The 16,951-nt window shown below is 38.3% G+C and overlaps 1 protein-coding gene across 1 annotated transcript; it reads right to left on the bottom strand.

Moving 5' to 3' along the window:
• Positions 1-4,706: 4,706 nt before the first annotated feature.
• Positions 4,707-15,104, bottom strand: LOC110949528 (hsp70-Hsp90 organising protein-like). The gene is made up of 18 exons (XM_022191638.2): positions 14,936-15,104; positions 14,791-14,813; positions 14,116-14,182; positions 13,354-13,580; positions 13,149-13,229; positions 13,000-13,068; positions 12,750-12,914; positions 11,314-11,478; positions 11,146-11,209; positions 10,973-11,063; positions 10,747-10,888; positions 9,485-9,589; positions 8,833-8,932; positions 8,472-8,721; positions 7,473-7,547; positions 7,252-7,354; positions 6,599-6,714; positions 4,707-5,612 (listed from the first exon to the last, which is right to left on the bottom strand). The coding sequence occupies exons 1-18, from the start codon at positions 14,958-14,960 to the stop codon at positions 5,519-5,521; spliced, it is 1,962 nt and encodes a 653-aa protein (XP_022047330.2). The 5' UTR covers positions 14,961-15,104; the 3' UTR covers positions 4,707-5,518.
• Positions 15,105-16,951: the final 1,847 nt, after the last annotated feature.

Here is a 16,951-nt window from a genome sequence, read left to right on the forward strand (position 1 = left end):
AAGCTATAAACTCAAACAGACTTGGCCCTGAAATTTGTTCAGGATGTACACCAGGCATGGGGGATCAAAAGTTATCAAAATGCTCCGCAAAAGTCTGACGGTGTGGAAATGGCGACCAGCAGAATGCGGCCATTTTGGATGTCTCACCATAAAACAGGAAGTGCTGTCTAACTGGCCTCTACATGCTCCAATCTGCCTCAAACTTTACATGTGTGATCAGAGTCCAGACAAAATCACATCCATAGACTGATATACACTCTCAGTTACAGCACCAGCTGGTGGACATGCATGGGATAGCCGAGACACGAGGATCCGACCAACGCTGCTTGCAGCTTTAATTATAATTAATTCCTTCTGGATATGTTTGTGCAGTCTGTTGGTTCTTTAACATTTTAGCCACATTTTTTGGGAAATTGTTTGCAGCTCAGGGGTCAGATACTGTGGTGACTTCTGATTCTGCCCTTGAGGTTAGAAATATTTGATTACCCAATTACATGCTCATTGGCCACATAAAAATGCAGAATACATTGCACAGAGCTGCAGATTGATCCCAAAGCACAATAACTTGTTCTGTTTGACTAACATCAGAATTCAACTATATTTAGTTTAGCCTCATAGTAGGCTGAGAAAATCAAATAATATTGACATCAGCGAATCTGTAAACAGCTAAACAGTCTTCTACCAAGTAACTGAGTTTGAGCCTTGTTGCTCCATATTAAAGTTAAACAAAACCATTACTTTAAGCACAACAGCAGCCATAAAAACAGACAAGCGCCACTTTAATGAAAAACAATTCCAATAAAGTGACTAGAAGTGATCGTACAAGTGAGTAGAAATGTGCTTCATTACTCAGAGCAATGCGAATCAATACCATTTACATCCAAGCAGTATCTACTTTGACTTTTATTCCTCTAAATTGAGAGGAAGATCTGGGATTAAGCGCTTGTACACTGAATAGAAGGGGAAAAAATGACTCAAGCAAGCTAAAAAAAAAGTCCAGCCTGCCCTGCATAGATGCTGACACCTGGTAGATTTCATTATCCACCCTGTCCTGTAACGTTGATGTGCCACAGCATTTCACCTGGAACACCATAAAGGCCCGAGGAGAGCGTTTAAGTGGCAGGGTTAAGAAGAGATATTATCGTAGCCGGCTGCTGCACAGTCATGCCTCAGCGCACATTTTCTGGCTCTAATTAAGCCCAAAGTTGCCATCAAACAACATAGATTGGTGTCTGAACAACTACTGTAGAGGCTGTATCTTAATCTCAGTTTTCAAAAAGCATATTGAATGACTCAGTAGATGTTCAGAGCAACTTTTTTTTACTTTTCAAAGTCACATAATTAAAACTGGGATGTATCTGCTTGACTTGTGAGCTCTTCAGAATTAGCATCAGTGGGGTGACCGGTTTGTATAAGTTGGAATAGACTTCCAGAAAATTCAACAATCTGTTCACTTAAGGGAGCTGAATGTTTTTGCTGCCGGCTAAAGGGGGAAAAAAAAAACCCCACCATTTTGCATTTCTCGTGTTGCTGAAACATTCATTCAGTTCCAAGAGGCAACAGATGCTAAAGTCCTCAGAGACTGTGGCTGTTTTGGATTCATATGCAGATCAGCTTAAAAGCTGAATGTGGATATTTGCGACAAAGTTGGGGACAAAACATGAATGCATATTGAAATTGTTTGGAGAGTTGGGACACAGTTTGAAGTGTTGCTCCCAGATCACCGCAGACGAATGACATGTTGGATTTCATACAGAAAAAGGTTGGTTTTATCTCCAGCCTGGGCTTCCGTGCAAACGACTTTCAGTTCCTAACATCATTAACGTAGTGTATTAATGTCCAGATCAGGTTTTGTTGCCTCCAATCCAAATTAAGTCATTAAATATTTAGCTTTTGGCGATATTGAGTCCCAATCTGATACCATTTTCCAAGACAATACATATTTCAAGATGTGTAGATTAGCTGCAGTAATTGCTTCTGCCACCAGCTTCTCTTGTTTTAAACTGTAGCGACCAGAGGAGGCAGACGGCAAGCAGAGAACACTATGGGGTTGAGCTAGTAAAGGGGCACCATGACAAAGACTTCTGACACATGATGTCCAACCAGAGACAACAGACCCAACTAGGACAGATATTTGGTTTTTTTTGTATCGGGATGACATTCTGTGACAGTTGTAAGTTTCTAAGATGTGTCTGTGGAATAAAATAGTGATATTAGCACAGGAAAAATGCCCAATGCACTCAGTTTGATAATGCTGCATTTATTAAGAATATTTTTTTGGTTATGACTTGTGACAGCAGACGTTAAAATTTTAGAAAAGGCCTTAATCAGCCACTAATTTAGCGTATAAAACTTACTTTATTACGAAGTCGGACCTTTAAGAGCTCACTGGGGTTGAAATTGAACTTAAGACATGACAGCTGTTCAGACCTCTCGATATTTGAGATGAGACGAACAGATGTCACTCTAAAAGTCATCTTGTGTTTTTTTTAATAATGTGATATTTCTCTAAATTCACAGATTGCATCATGGTTTGAAGTTGCATCACCAACATGTTGAGGGTGGAAACGCAGATTTTCCAGCTTTAAAAGCGTCTGATGTTTCACTCCTGCGCTTTAATGTAAAATATTACGTCTTATCAACTAGTTGTAAGTGCAGTTATTGGCACAGAGACGCCTCCACACGTGTGATTGGTCGAGTTAATTCACGGACACTTCCAAGTTTCAGCAGTGCAGGTAAATGCAGTAATAAACGACTGTGAGAGCGAAGTGTAGCAGCAGCCAAACATCACAGACAGTTTGTGACTTGCGATTTAGTTGCTTTCAGCTGTTTGAAGGAGTTTTTTCTCTGTGTTTGTTAAATACCTGCAGCAGTATCTATAAGAGTGTATCCAAAAGGAGACTTTAATTATTATATATAAACAGAATTGATCAAGATCTGATGTAAGGTTGTACTATGAACCTCTCTTCAGTTACAGTTAAATCATTAGTTACAGTTGAATCCTGACACATCTGCTGTAAAATTCTGATGTTTGCAAAAGTCAGTGTTTTTCTGTTGTATCCAGTTAGGAGAAACTTAGGGGTAATTAGGGGAAATTTGCAGTTTCACAGCATTACCATTGATGTTCAAATTAATGAATTACAGAAAATGACCTTTCTAATCAATAATGTAACAAAAAACATTTTATTGCACCATACGTAGCTGTGCTTTGATAAATTATCCTCACACATGGACAGGATTTTTGATATTGAAATCACAAACTATTTAAATGTAAATTTTCATCCTCAAATACTCTGCACCTTCTTTTGTACTGGCTAGATGTTAACTAGCTAAATCTGGCAGATAATTAGTAACTTTCACTGTAAAGTAAGCAAATAAAATGTATCAGAATGCAATTTCTCAACTCTCATACTGACAGTCTTGAACTCGCTTCCACACTACAATTCCTAAAATTTGGTATTTGTGTGCCTGCATTAGTGTTCTTATGTGTTACAATTGCAGGAAACTGTATTTGCACTGTGTTTATGAAATCTAATTAGGACCTCAGTACTGAAAAAGTAAGTTCAAACGTCCACCATCTATTATCCTCCAGTCGCTTCACTGCAGACTCAATTGTACTCTTGTGCTGCCACCTACTGGACGATAAAAATCAGGTTAGAAAATTCAATTAACTCTGTTCAAAGTTGGATTTCTGCCTGGACAGAGGGCAAATGTCCCAAAGGACCAAAACACAGGTTCACGGCAAGTTAATTACTCTGTTATAATTTCATTTATGGCACATTTGTTTGTGAAACAACATGCACCGCTAGCGTACATCAAAATTAAGTTAAAGGTGGATCCTGCTGAACTCAGCAGTGTGAACTTTCTATGAATACTGAAGGAGCATGAAAAAATCTAATCTGTGGCTCCAGCATGACCTCCTCAGAATTAGCTCATTTCCTATGTACAATAACTAACACATTTACTGAAGCCATGCAAAGTTTTACCGTCATACTGTGAACATTTTCAGTCACAGATCATTTAGCTACATAAAAGGTGGGTTCAAATTTCATACTTTGTAATTTTAATTTTTCCATAATTTCTGAGCCTCATAACATACATCAGTACAGCAGACAGACGTATGCAATTTTCAGGGCTGAAAAACACATTTGAGCTCCGTTAAAAACTGCAATCACATCAGTTTTAAATCTTAAGCTGTAATCGTGTTTTTGTGCAGCATGATTTTTAACCGCCCTTTAGCGGGATATATCATAGTTTAGCGATAAAAACAGACCGACAGATCTATAAAACATGTCAATGCCAAAGTCGTTTCTGCTTTCAACAACCAGAAGATAGAGATTATATTCTGGCAAGTTTAAATGTTTTTCACTCCATGGATTTAGGATTCACACACTTCAGATAGTGACATCTGGAGTGGATATAAAACTCATTTGGCTGCAGTTTCTAACAGAACTCAGGTGTGTTTTTCAGCCCTGAAAATTTCTCGTGTCCATCTGCTGTGCTCATGAAGTTATGAGAATAGAAATGATGGATGAAAATCATGCAAATTAAAATGCAGGAAATTTGCACCCACCTCTCTACTTCAAGGGCCTGCAACTCTAAAAATATAGTATGAAGGTAAAACTTTGCATGTTTTCATTTAATATACAGAACATCATATTTAGTATTTGTATAGGTGAAAACCTGTTTAAATAATGAGGCAGAAATTCAGAGTACGAAAGAATCTTTTAATTCTTATTTAGGAACACCAAGTTCATAATTAATGAAGGGGCACCTGAACAAAGACTCAGATGTTCCACAAAATGATTACCGCTCATTCAAAAGTCTTCTTATGAACCACATATTAGGTACATGACGAAATACTGCGTCATGATGTATTTATAGAGGGTTGCACCTGTTGTACAGCAAGGCAGGATAAAAGTGCAACTTCCATTAAATGAATAATCGGTAATAAAGAATTCTGGATTAACATACTGATTAAGGGAATTTAGAAGCAGGTCATATATGTGAGGCTCCTCTTATTGTTCTACAAATGTGAATTAAACTAGTAATAACTTCTGGTTCTCAGTTTGTAAATGTAAAAAAACCCACAGTAATGGAATACTGAAGTTTGGCGACCAAAGCTGATGCTATAATTAAGGGGTCGTCACTAAATGAACATATAATTGCTGCTAAGTCAGACTTATGACATTTTAACAGCCTGTTTTATAAGCTGGTGGGCAAACCATGTCTGCTTACTGATATTTAAACACCATCAGGCTATAAAAATCACATCATTGTGATGCCTTTGTTGATGCCTAGAATCACTAGCTTACATAAACCTGACAATTTAAGTTGTCAAACAATATTTTTAAAAAATTATCCCTAAAAAATTGTTTAGCCAATGAGCTTCTGTGGTCCAACAGCAGTACAGATACTGTGAAGATAACATTGACAAGTCACTTCTGAACATGACGAGGTTCTGTTTTTATAGAAGGCAACGGTCAGACCAAAGCAGTCGAAAGGCATCTGTATTGTTTCAGTAGTTGCCTCTGTGGTTCTGGACGTGTTTGTAAGGACGAACAAACCTCCGATTTCCAGCTGCGTTCCTCCCATCATCGTACTCACTGTGCCTGAAATCAATAAAATTTGATGCAAAAGATGACTCAGTTAAATCTGGATAAATGGGCTTTGATATATTAATAAACATCTGGTTCATTTAAGCCAAATAAGTTTTATATCACAGGTTTACATCTGGGCCTGTTCCATTCAGTGCCTTTACCAAATAAGCCAGTCTGACTTGCTGTCAGGTCATTTTAATTTCACTCAATAACACTCAGTTACTCTGTAAGCTTGAGCTGGGAAACTAACCAGGTCCAAGTCAGGCTAACTATCAGGCTAACTATGAGGATAACTGTGAGGCTAACTATCAGGCCAACTATGAGACCAATTATCAGGCTAACTATGAGACCAACTATTTGACTAACTGTCAGGTTAACTGAGACTGTCTAACTAAATATAATAAAAATAATACAAAAAAAACAATAAATGCTTCACTTGTCACATCATCTCTCCTTTTCGTAGCATCTGCAGCATGTTTCTCTAAACTGCATGTGTTTTATCACTGCATAATGCAAAAGTAGCTCTTCAAAAATGTCCTGCTGTGACCTTTATAGGACTCTGTGTACATCTGATTTGATAATCTGGCCTTCATTAGCAAACAGTTTCACTCTGGAGGCAGTTTTAGAGACAGGCAACATGCGACTGGCTGAAAGGGGAGGATGGCGACAACACAAAATAACATGTTTAACTAAGAGATAATTGGGTAAAATGACAATGTGAAATACAGACTAAAGGCAGCAAGAGTGTCAGTGTGATGACAAAACAAAAATAAATAAATACATTTATTGCCCAGAATATTTTAATGATTCCTTAACTGAACAGAGACATTATGAAATAATAGTCACATGAAGAAATGGTGTAAAACATAGAGGAACCAACAATTGACTTGAAGCAACTGAAGAAATTCTTAAAACTACTCTGTGAACAAAGCAAACAAGCTGATTTCCCAATACGTTGACCTAATTCCTGAAAATCTGTTGGATATAAAAGCACTGACCTGACGTTTTCGTCTTGCAGGTTTTCGGCTTTAAGGGCAGATTTGGAGATGCCCATACCTGGAGGAATCCTGTCCGGATATCTCACAACCATTTTGATGCCGTTCAGCTCATAGCCCTGGAAAAGAGAATAAATTACTTTATAGCAGCAGGCAGGACTGTGAACAGACAGCAGAGGTACGTGTTTGACACTGAACTCAACCAAAAGTCAACAGTCCTGCAGAGCAACACATTACTTTCTGATAAGATTCTAAGGGTTGACAGCTGCTTAGTCGTGGGTGTAAAGGACAGGTTTCATCACAATACAGAAATCAATACAGTATTTGCTGATAACACAAAGTCTGAAATAGTCAAATAACAGTGAAAACTTCAGGTTATTATCTTTCATAAATCCAGAGATATTGTTGTCTGAACATCACCTGAATGCGGAAAAAAAACCTGCTCAAAGTGGGTAGATGGGCAATTTTTATTAAACCTTTTTTGTTGTTTTAAGGTAAAACTTAACGGATACCATATTAAATAAATGACCAGCAAAAGGTTTCAGCAGAAGGAACAGAATTATTTGAAATGGACTCCCAACCGAAATCCCATTCATGACCATAAAATTAATTACAAATCTTGTTGTTATTAAAGAGACAGTTCAGGATGTACTTACATTAAAGCGCCTGATTGCTTCATCACAATGCTCTTGTTTTGTAAAGTTCACGAAGGCACATCGTTTGGAAACCAGAACCTTCGCACTATAAACAGCTCCGGCCCTGCAGAAGAAGAACGAGCAACTACTATAAACTCAAGTACTTTAATACAGAGTTCACTGACCAGTTGAATTGTAGAAATGACCTGAAACTAAATAAACATTACATCATCACGTCTTACTTAGTAAACAGGTTGATAATCATGGACTCAGCTACTGGATAATTCAAGTTTCCGACCCAAACTGGAAACAGCTCTCTGTGAAAAGACAAAATCATTAAAAATAAGAAAATTAAGGTGACACACGTCCATGAAAACCGATTTGTAGACAAACATCACTCATAACACACAGTCTGAACTGCATGAAAGCATCCAATGATTTTCTGTTCTGCTGGAATATATTGTCTAATTAAAGGTGAAGCAACACCAATAACCATAAATATACTGTCTGAGTACTTCATTAAGCTTTTCCATTACAAAAGCTGATTGGGGATCACAGTTTTAATTAACCTTTGTTTAGATTGGCTGACACAATCTGTAATGTTTTTGTAATTTACTTCTATATTTAAACTGACAAGTAGTTAAAGGTTGAGCTCACAGTTTTTAAACTTCTAATATTTGTGCCCTAAAATGGATAGATATAAACACAACCAGTAAATTCTGTGCTTTCAGTTGTCTGCCTCAATCTGCTGCAACTTTTTTAAACTCAGATAGAGATGTGGGGAATTAATTGTTAAATTACTGTGTTCATAATAATCATTTAGAAGATATTAAACAATGAAGCAGAAGATGAGGGGCATGCATGATAGATAAATTGTTGTAGATTAGCTATAGAATCTGCTTGCCCTATCAGGTGGAGCCTCTAACTGTTTAATAAGATGGAGTTACAGGTGTGTTTGCTGACCGCCTATAAAACAAGTGCACCTCCCTGTTATCTAACTGTTAACTGTGGCAGTGATGTTGATGAACTCTGCAGCATCAATTTGTAAAGGGGCGGCTGTCTGCATTAGCTAGCCACCTGCAGCTAATGCTAAGCTATGATGCTAACACAGTTCAAAGCACAGTACAACAGTCAGTATAGAAGCTTCAGAAAACATTGAAGTGATAAAGTGTGTTGGCCTGATGATAAATACATTTTAAACGCAGCATGAAAGAGATTTTTGTGAGTGAATCAATACTCACGGTGGTGGTCTGTCGTCGTCATCGCTAGTCTTCACTGACCGAGGATTAACAGGCTTTGACTGACTCTGGACATTGGACGTATTGTGTACTGGACCTAAAGGTTTGTTAATAAGTGTTTGTTTTGGTGCATCCTGGGACGGAGCAGCAGCAGCAGCAGCAGCAGCAGTATTGTTGTTGGCTGACAGGACTGGAGAGACTCCAGTGACGTTGACTACCTGAGCTGGTTGGATTGCGCCATTTTCAATAACACCTAAAACAAAAACAGAACAGTATTTGAATCAGTACTGCAGAAAATGAAGTTTATCACACTTTATAGCAGCTAAGGGGAGTGAGATTCTGGATGTAACCTCTGTGGGCTCACCTGGTTGTATGTTTAATTTGGACAGCACCTCTAACGCCTTTTCTACCGTCTCATGAATAATTAAAGCATTTGAGCTCTGCTCCCGTGTAAAACCAAAGTTCTGAAGAACAAAACACAGAAATACAGGTTTAAGAACACTTTCTGTGACTTCCTGACTCCTAAACCACGGCTCCAGACCGCAATCAAAACGGTCACATCTGCCACCTTTTTTTGAGTGTGTGACTTAAAATTTGAAGTGATCGCATTGCATGATGATCATTAAGCTGTATTAGTGTTGCTCTAACCGGCACAGGCAGCTGCTGTGTTAACCACAGTGATGGAAAGTAGTACTTTTATAAATTATTAACTAATGTTAAATGAGCACATGAAAAATAAAATCACTCTGACATAAGGCTTCCCAAGTTTAATTCTTTTCAAAGTAATTTTGGTCACCAAGCAGCAGCTACAGTAGCCTGCGATGTGAGGCGTTTAGGGAACATTGGTAAATTGTAGAGTCTAACAATCAGAAAATGTTCAGCAAATGATGCGTTTTGCCTGTGACAAGGTGGGAGCTGCTACCAGTGAAGAAGTTAGTCTGGAGCCCTGGAAACAATGCTGTTTTTGTTTAGATACATATAATAAATTATAGAATACGGCACTAATTTTGACAAACCATTAGCTGTGTTATCTGCACACGCATCAGTTCCTTGGCAGCTTCTGCACATGAACTGTCCATTTTGAGGACTTCCCTGAAGGCCTGTGTAGCTTCTTCATACCTCTGAAAGAAGAAAAAGAAAGTTTTCATCAACTCTTCCACCGTCTTGTCATCCGGTTATTAAACGTCTCATGCAACCGCTAGTCAAAACAAGTCTGAGTGAATCATGCGAGTCTGCAGCTACAAGGACACAGTGATTAAAGTCATTTCAACCTGACCTACAAATGAAGAAAAACACGCAACTTCTTCACATCTACAACCACGGCTGACATAAGACACAGAACTTACACAACAAAGCACAAACTTCAATGATTTTATGGTCACTTTGATATAGCTCATTATCCCTCTGAACCTGATGCATATTTTTACTAAATGTAGGATCATTTTTCACTGCAACATAAAGTCCTGCACCTTTATGGAAACAACATAATCATGGCTAGAAGTAGAAAGAACTCAGAAATGCCTTTGGAAAGTTCAAAAAAGTCATAATTCCACAAATCATATATAAAGAAAAGCTGAATTTCTGGGATTGTTTATTTTTCAAAAATTGACAAACTTAGAATCAACATATTTTCCCGCAGGTGTTTTCAATACTGGAAAAAATGGGACTCTACATACTAAAGATGTTTATTACTTACATTTTCAGTTTATTTCAATACTCATTTCCCATCTACTCAATGAACACACAGCCTTCAGTTCAACCAAAACAGCTGTTCCTGTGTGTTGTAGCCAAGTCATTATTGGCTTCACGAACTTTCAGTTAAACTCTTTAAAATGAGAATAAGGTGATTTTTACTGATTTGGTCACTTTTATCAATGAAACCGAACATCACACAATTAGTTAAAGAGTTGAAAATTCAATGACTGTTTCTGTTTTTACAGTTTCGTGCTGAATTTTTTTGGTTTAATTCTTTATTTTACCAGGTAAGCTCAGTTAGTAAGAAGCCCCAGCAGGAAAATTTGGTTTGGTGATGTTTTGAGGAAAAAAAAACGTCTTTAAACACTGTCAAAATGTTTTGGGGGTCAGAGGGTTTAACACCAAAATCATTTTTACCAACATACTCAAAACAAGTGAAAGATTTGTCTTGAGTGAATATTACAGAAGAGTATGCATTCTACATGTATATTCTGTCTTTGAGCCACACTGACTGCTACTCAGATAAAATACAGAGCACATCAAACAGTACGGAGTATTTGTGTGTAGATTAAAGATGGTTTACCTTCAGTCCAGCCAGAGCTCTTCCCTTTCTAAACAGACCTTTAACCCAGCCTGGACAGATTCCCAGAGACAGCTCCGCATCTGTCAGCGCCTTGTCGTATTCTTGCAACTTTTCGAAACAGAAAGAACGATTTCCAAACAGCCTGTGGCAGAAACACAGAGTGAACACTGCAGAAAATCCAGCGATGTTACACCAACAGTAAATGTCTTTTAAATGAAGTTCTTACTTAAATTCTGTAGGATTATACTTTATAGCATCAGTAAAATACTTCACGGCCATACTGAACTCTCCAGCACTTGCATATTTATTTCCAACATCTAGGAAAAAAGAAGGAACTTCGGTTAGAATTAAATTCACATATGAATAAATATTTATCTACAATCACGTCTCAAAACTTACTTGCAAGATTGGTACTTATTTTAACGTTTTCTTCAAAGGTGGCACCGCTAGGAGCAGCAGAATCCTGCTGGACAGAAAAACTAGATTAGCAAAAAAATCCTGTGGACCAAATTCAGATTATTATCACTGCATTACAGTCAGACTGTAGTTGTTGTAATCATCCGTCACCTTCTTTCCATCCTCCTCTCCTTTATTCGGGTCGTCAGGCACAGATTTACGTTCTTTTTCTGGGGTCTTCTTTTTCTCCTTCTTCTCAGCTCTGGGCTTCTGCTCCAGTTTACGCATCGCTATAAGAGCTGCTTTGCTCACAAAAGTACTCGTCATATCCAGTTCCTGAGAAAAATACGTACATCGGACATAGAGACGGTGTTACGCAGCATCTTAACTACTTTAATCTTCCAGCAAACCTCCATAAAACTATATATCCCCACATTAAAAAAAGCAAAGATTTTGATGAAACAAGGACATCAGAGGAACTTATTCTGACTAAATGCTGCATGTCTCAAAGCAACAGCAATAGTGAGCAACCTGAAGGATTTACTCAGAATTTTACACCAAATCAAAGCTGTAAGTGTTCAAATTTAAGCTACAGAGTAAAAAACCTCAATATTGCTGCTGCAAAAAGTCAAAATACACCAAATATAAACACAAAAATGCACCAAAACATCAAAAATTTTTATATTAACACACTGAAAAATAAAAACAGAAATGTTACCACACCAAAACAACCTGGATGTTAATCTCCCTGGATATTGTAACAAAAGTCAAAAGTATGGATATTAACACACCAAAATAAAAAGGATATTACCGTAGCAAAACAGCAAAAACACAGATATTAACGCACCGAACAATGTAGATATTAACACACTAAAATGTTAAAAACCTAGATACCACACCTTCAACTGCCTGGATATTAATGCTGCAAATTTTCAAGAACATTAACGCATCAAAATATTAAATCCTCAACACTGTACACACTACAGCTCCAAATACTCGGATATTACTGCACCACAACGTCAGAAGTCTGAATACTTACACTTCCATGCATCAGCACCAAGCACAATAACACACTACAATGTCCAAAAACCTGCTCCAAAATGTATAAACATGTATGAAAACAATAAGCAGGCCCAGCTGGGTCTGATTTTAGAAGACAACAGCAAGACAAAAAGCTCCAAGTGGCTCTGAAAGACTGCTGGGGCACAGATGGCAGGAGCTTCAGTTGCAATTCTGTAAAAATAGGCATATCATACTTGCCACAAAGTCTACTGATGTTTGAGGCCTCAAAAGTCGGAGAAATGTTGAGCAAAGACTGTATTTTTAGTAAGAAATATAGATACACCCATTTCTGGAGACACTGGACCTTTAAAATGGCTTCCTGGACAATTTTTTGAGGGTGAAATTCCAAAACATTTTCAGGTCTGAACACATACGATGTCCTCAAAATTCAGCCAAAATATTTTACATGCATTGACTCCAAAACAACAACAAAGTAAACTCTGAGATGTTGGGGCATCACTGTACTAGGGCACTATGTTGGCTTTTCCTTTAATTTGTCACCTCTCTTTAAACATAAATGCTTTATTTATTTATGTAAAATGTACCTCTGAGTTGCTCGAGTCGTGCTTGGTGTCTCCGTCTTCATCACTGGATTCGTTTTCACTGCTGTCACTCGTGTCTGTATCTTTAGCTGAAGCCGACAGTTTAACGCTGGAATTGGCATCGCCTTCATCTTTAACTGCTTCAGACTGCTGTGTGTCGTCTTTTTGCTGTAGAATTTTAAAAAAAAAACCTGTCAAAATGAGACACGTTTATTTTTTCGTTGCCTCTGAAGACATTGCAGATTATTGTCACCTCCTCGTTTTTTGCAGGCTTCTGTTTTTCCTTCTCCAACTTCTCGCGCTGTTTTCTTTCCTTCTGTTTCTGTTGGAAAAGAAAGTCATTTACACAAGTTAAGATTCACTCATTATCAAGCAGCTCGTGTTAGAGAAACCAGAACCGACCTGTTTTTTAAGCCTCTTCTTCTCAGCCTTGTTTTTGCCTTTTTTAGAATCTTGTAATAATCTGGTTTTCCTTTCAGTATCCTGCAGGAACAAAGCAAACGCTGCATAAATTTAACATTAACGCCATCTGAACCCAACAGAATCACTTCAGGGTGTCAAAATGAAGTCATCTGACTCAAATGAGACAAAATAAAAATAAACGTACATTCTCTTTGGCCTGAACTTTTACAGCTGGATGAGAAGGTTCGTGAGCTGAAGTGTAGTAATGCAGTGGGGGATGATAAAGAGAGCTGGATGGGTTTCTATGTAATCCACGCCCGTCACTCCTCCCAGGCAGCCTCCCGTATCCATGGAAACCGCTATGACCATGTGCCCAATGCTCAAAATCATCATCCTCACTTGCATCATCCAGCTCACCATGATATTCCATACCTGTAAATAAAATCCACACGATTACTTCTACAACAAGTTTAACCCTTGTGATGTCCTGCGGGTCAAAATTGACCTCATTTAAAGTTTGAAAATGTGGGGAAAAAACATGTTTCCACAGTGAAACTTCTGATGTCCACTTTTTCAACATTTTTGAGAAAATCTTTAAACGTTTTTTGATGGAAAAAAAGAAATTTTAAAAATGTTTCTTAAGAACATTCACAAAAAAAATCAACCAAAATACAGCGAAATTCACTGGATTTTGTTCTTAAAGAAAATATTAGATGTTTTACGATATATATGGAATAACTTTGATATTTTTAGGATTTTTTGAAAATATTTACAAGAATTTTATTGCCATTTAAAAAAAATAAAACTTCAAGGAAACTTTTTGGGAATTATTGAATTTTTTGCTGAATTTTTGGATTTTTTTTCAAACAAGGAAACAATATTTCTTGGTGCCTGTAAATGAAGACAATAGGAGGGTTAAGAAGCAATTTCACACATAAAAACGAAGTGCTAAATCATATCTTCTTACCAATAAGGCCACATGTTATGATCCTCTGCATATGAGTCTTTCCATCAAACATATTCACAACCCTTTGCTGAACAGAAAAAAAGAGACAGTTTCACTGAGTTGCATAAGACTTTCCACAGCACTGTGAGCCATCCTTAAGTTTCACTTTCATTTATGTAAAAAAAAGTTGACTCACTGGACTCACATCAGCAGACAGGCGTATTTATTTACACAGCTCAGTAAGAAGGCGACAATTTCACATTTATTTGTAGAAGGTTTCCATTCTCTAAGTCACTTTTGTTTGTACAGCACATTTAAAAGCAAAAGGAATCGACAGAAAGTGCATCCTACTTGTATAGTAACTGGATATTATCGTAGATAAACAGATAAAACCTCAATATTAACGCAGCACAGCGTCAATAATCTGGATGTTAACGCAAATCAAAGTTAAACCATGCACCGAGACCACATATCGACTGTTTCGTAATTAAATAATCTATCCTATCATGAATAAAACCCCTCAACCCCCCTCTTGGCAGTTCTGACAGTTTTTCTGCGGAGCCAAATGTCTCCAACCCGGACAAAGTTGAGCAGCGGCTCCTATGAGGCCGCTGCATCTCTTCCGTCCGCGGACAAAAACACCAACATGACCCCGCTTCATAGTGCCACAGCTTCAGTGAGGAGAGTTTTACTTACGACCATATGGATGTCCGGAAACTCTGCAAGAGGAGAAGACAAACAAATCAGTTAAATTGTGATTTTTCTGCTAGTGTGACCGCTAGCCCGTTAGCTAGACGCAGCAAACAACTTCCACGGAGCGGCTCGTCTCTTGTTTTCTTACCGGGGTCGTCCGTGAATATGTCCATGTGTGCTGCTCTGCGCCCCGCCACAGCTTCGTTAACTCCTACCGCCGTGTTATTTTCACGCTACGTGGATGTTAGCAGCCTCATAGTACCGCCGTGAACACGTCGTGCCCGCGCTCTCAACTTTTTTTCTGTGCGTGAACGGAGCTTGGCTTCAAGACGCATGCGCGCTGTGGCCCCCCACTGCTCTGTCGCCCCCTGCCGAACACAATGTGGCTGTGCAGAGGTTTTAATGGACACTGCCTGTGTAAAATATAAAAGAACCTGGTTTACAATGCCTCAAAACGTCAGCGCCTAAATATGAACACATTATAACAAAAAGCTATTTATTAACACATTTAAACTTTAACAAACCAGGATTGTTTTGCGCTATTTCTTAAGATTTTCTTCCACTGAAAAGGAGAAGCTTTCCAATTTTGTAATATACTGTATAATGACAATAAAGCATATTTTATTGTATAACAATGGGGAAAAAAGCATTTGATGGGTTCAAACCTGAAAAACACAGACACAGCACAGGAAGGAAGAGACAGTACTTGAGCTCTGGTATTTGACTTGCCACTAGGGGAGACGGACAGACCATACGCATTGCTCCAAACAGCCTTCCAACTCCGTAGAGCCTGCATCTCCCCTACGTCTTTCTATTTGCTTCAAACAGTCCTGTAACACAGAGGGTAGTACCATGCATCAGCATAAGATAACAATAGAAAGACCTTCTTCACAAGCAGTTGTGTGATGTCAGCATAAGATAACAACAGGAAGACCTTCTGCATGAGCAGTCATGTGATATCTGTGTCTGCTTTCTTATTATCTTATCACCTAGAAGGTCTAGTTCTGTTCGCCTCTCGGCATGTGCCATTTCTTCATGTTTCTGCCATACAGTACACGTAGAATCATGGTTTAAAGTACATACAGAGTCATGGTTCAAACTGTTCGGATACGTTTCACAGTCATCGCTCAATGATAATCTAATGATAATCTAAAAATAAGTATTCTATTCTAAGTATCCCAAGTATATTTCTTCTAACAGCATTCAAAACCGAGATATTAGTGGACCTTACTGTCGAAAGACGTCCAAAATCTGCATATTAACTTAGCAAAATACCCAGATCTGGAAATAAACACACCATTGTGTCCAAAAGCTGGCTACTATTGCATAAGAATGTCATAAAAACAGGATACTAACACAACAAAATATCAAAACCTAAACATATAATTCCAATGGCTCAGCTTCCAGACTGTTACATGTGTTTAAAACTCAAGTGCAATTAATGCATGAGTTGCCCTGACTTGGGGGGAAAAAAAGGAAGAGACAGGATTCAAGCTCAGTCCCAGGCTCTGAAGGACTGAATGCATGAGGGTCATAGACAGGTCAAGATGGAGGGATAAAGCTGCTTCACACACATACATAGAGCAACTCTGCTCTTCATCACACCGCATACTCCTATTACCTTATAAGGTAACAGCTAATGACACTGAAACTGCTTTTCCAAGGTTGATTTAAGACTGGTAATCATAACAGTCCTCCCTGTGAGGTATCTGCATCACATCTCAGCGAACAAAGGAGTAGAACTGACAGGTAGAGAGCGGGAAGTGTTAGCAAGGAGGGTTCTTTTCACAGGCTGCTGCTGATTGGATGAATTGGACATTTACGTGCACCAATGAAGGGAGAATTATATCTAAACCATGCTTCTTTCGAACTATATAGCCATTGATATTTGAATTATGACAGTGATATTAGAAAACAAACAGCTTAATTGAAGAGAAGTAGTTTGTCTTCTATCTCAAACAAACACGCACCTTCACAGCACAAATTAAATCACAAATAAATGACTTCACCTGCCAAACTACCATTGTTTTTCCCCTACGTCTGTCTCGCACACAGACACAGGTGCCCCCTACCTCACTCTCTACCTCTCTTACGCTACCTCTTATGCCCTGGTGTTTTTTGTTTGTTTGCAGGTTTTGTGCAGGTTTCTGCACAAAACCTGCAA

This window comes from Acanthochromis polyacanthus, chromosome 23 (assembly GCF_021347895.1).
Source record: "Acanthochromis polyacanthus isolate Apoly-LR-REF ecotype Palm Island chromosome 23, KAUST_Apoly_ChrSc, whole genome shotgun sequence".
In the NCBI taxonomy this organism is placed as follows: Eukaryota; Metazoa; Chordata; class Actinopteri; family Pomacentridae; genus Acanthochromis; species Acanthochromis polyacanthus.

Bases quoted from the DNA above. Each gene is read 5' to 3' on its own strand.
- LOC110949528 (XM_022191638.2), bottom strand. From the start codon at position 14,960: ATGGACATATTCACGGACGACCCCG. The intron at 13,230-13,353 runs GTACGTTTATTT...TTGTTCCTGCAG, and splicing joins AAGTTCAGGCCAAAGAGAAT to GATACTGAAAGGAAAACCAG. The intron at 11,210-11,313 runs GTGACGGATGAT...TCTGTCCAGCAG, and splicing joins GAGAGGAGGATGGAAAGAAG to GATTCTGCTGCTCCTAGCGG.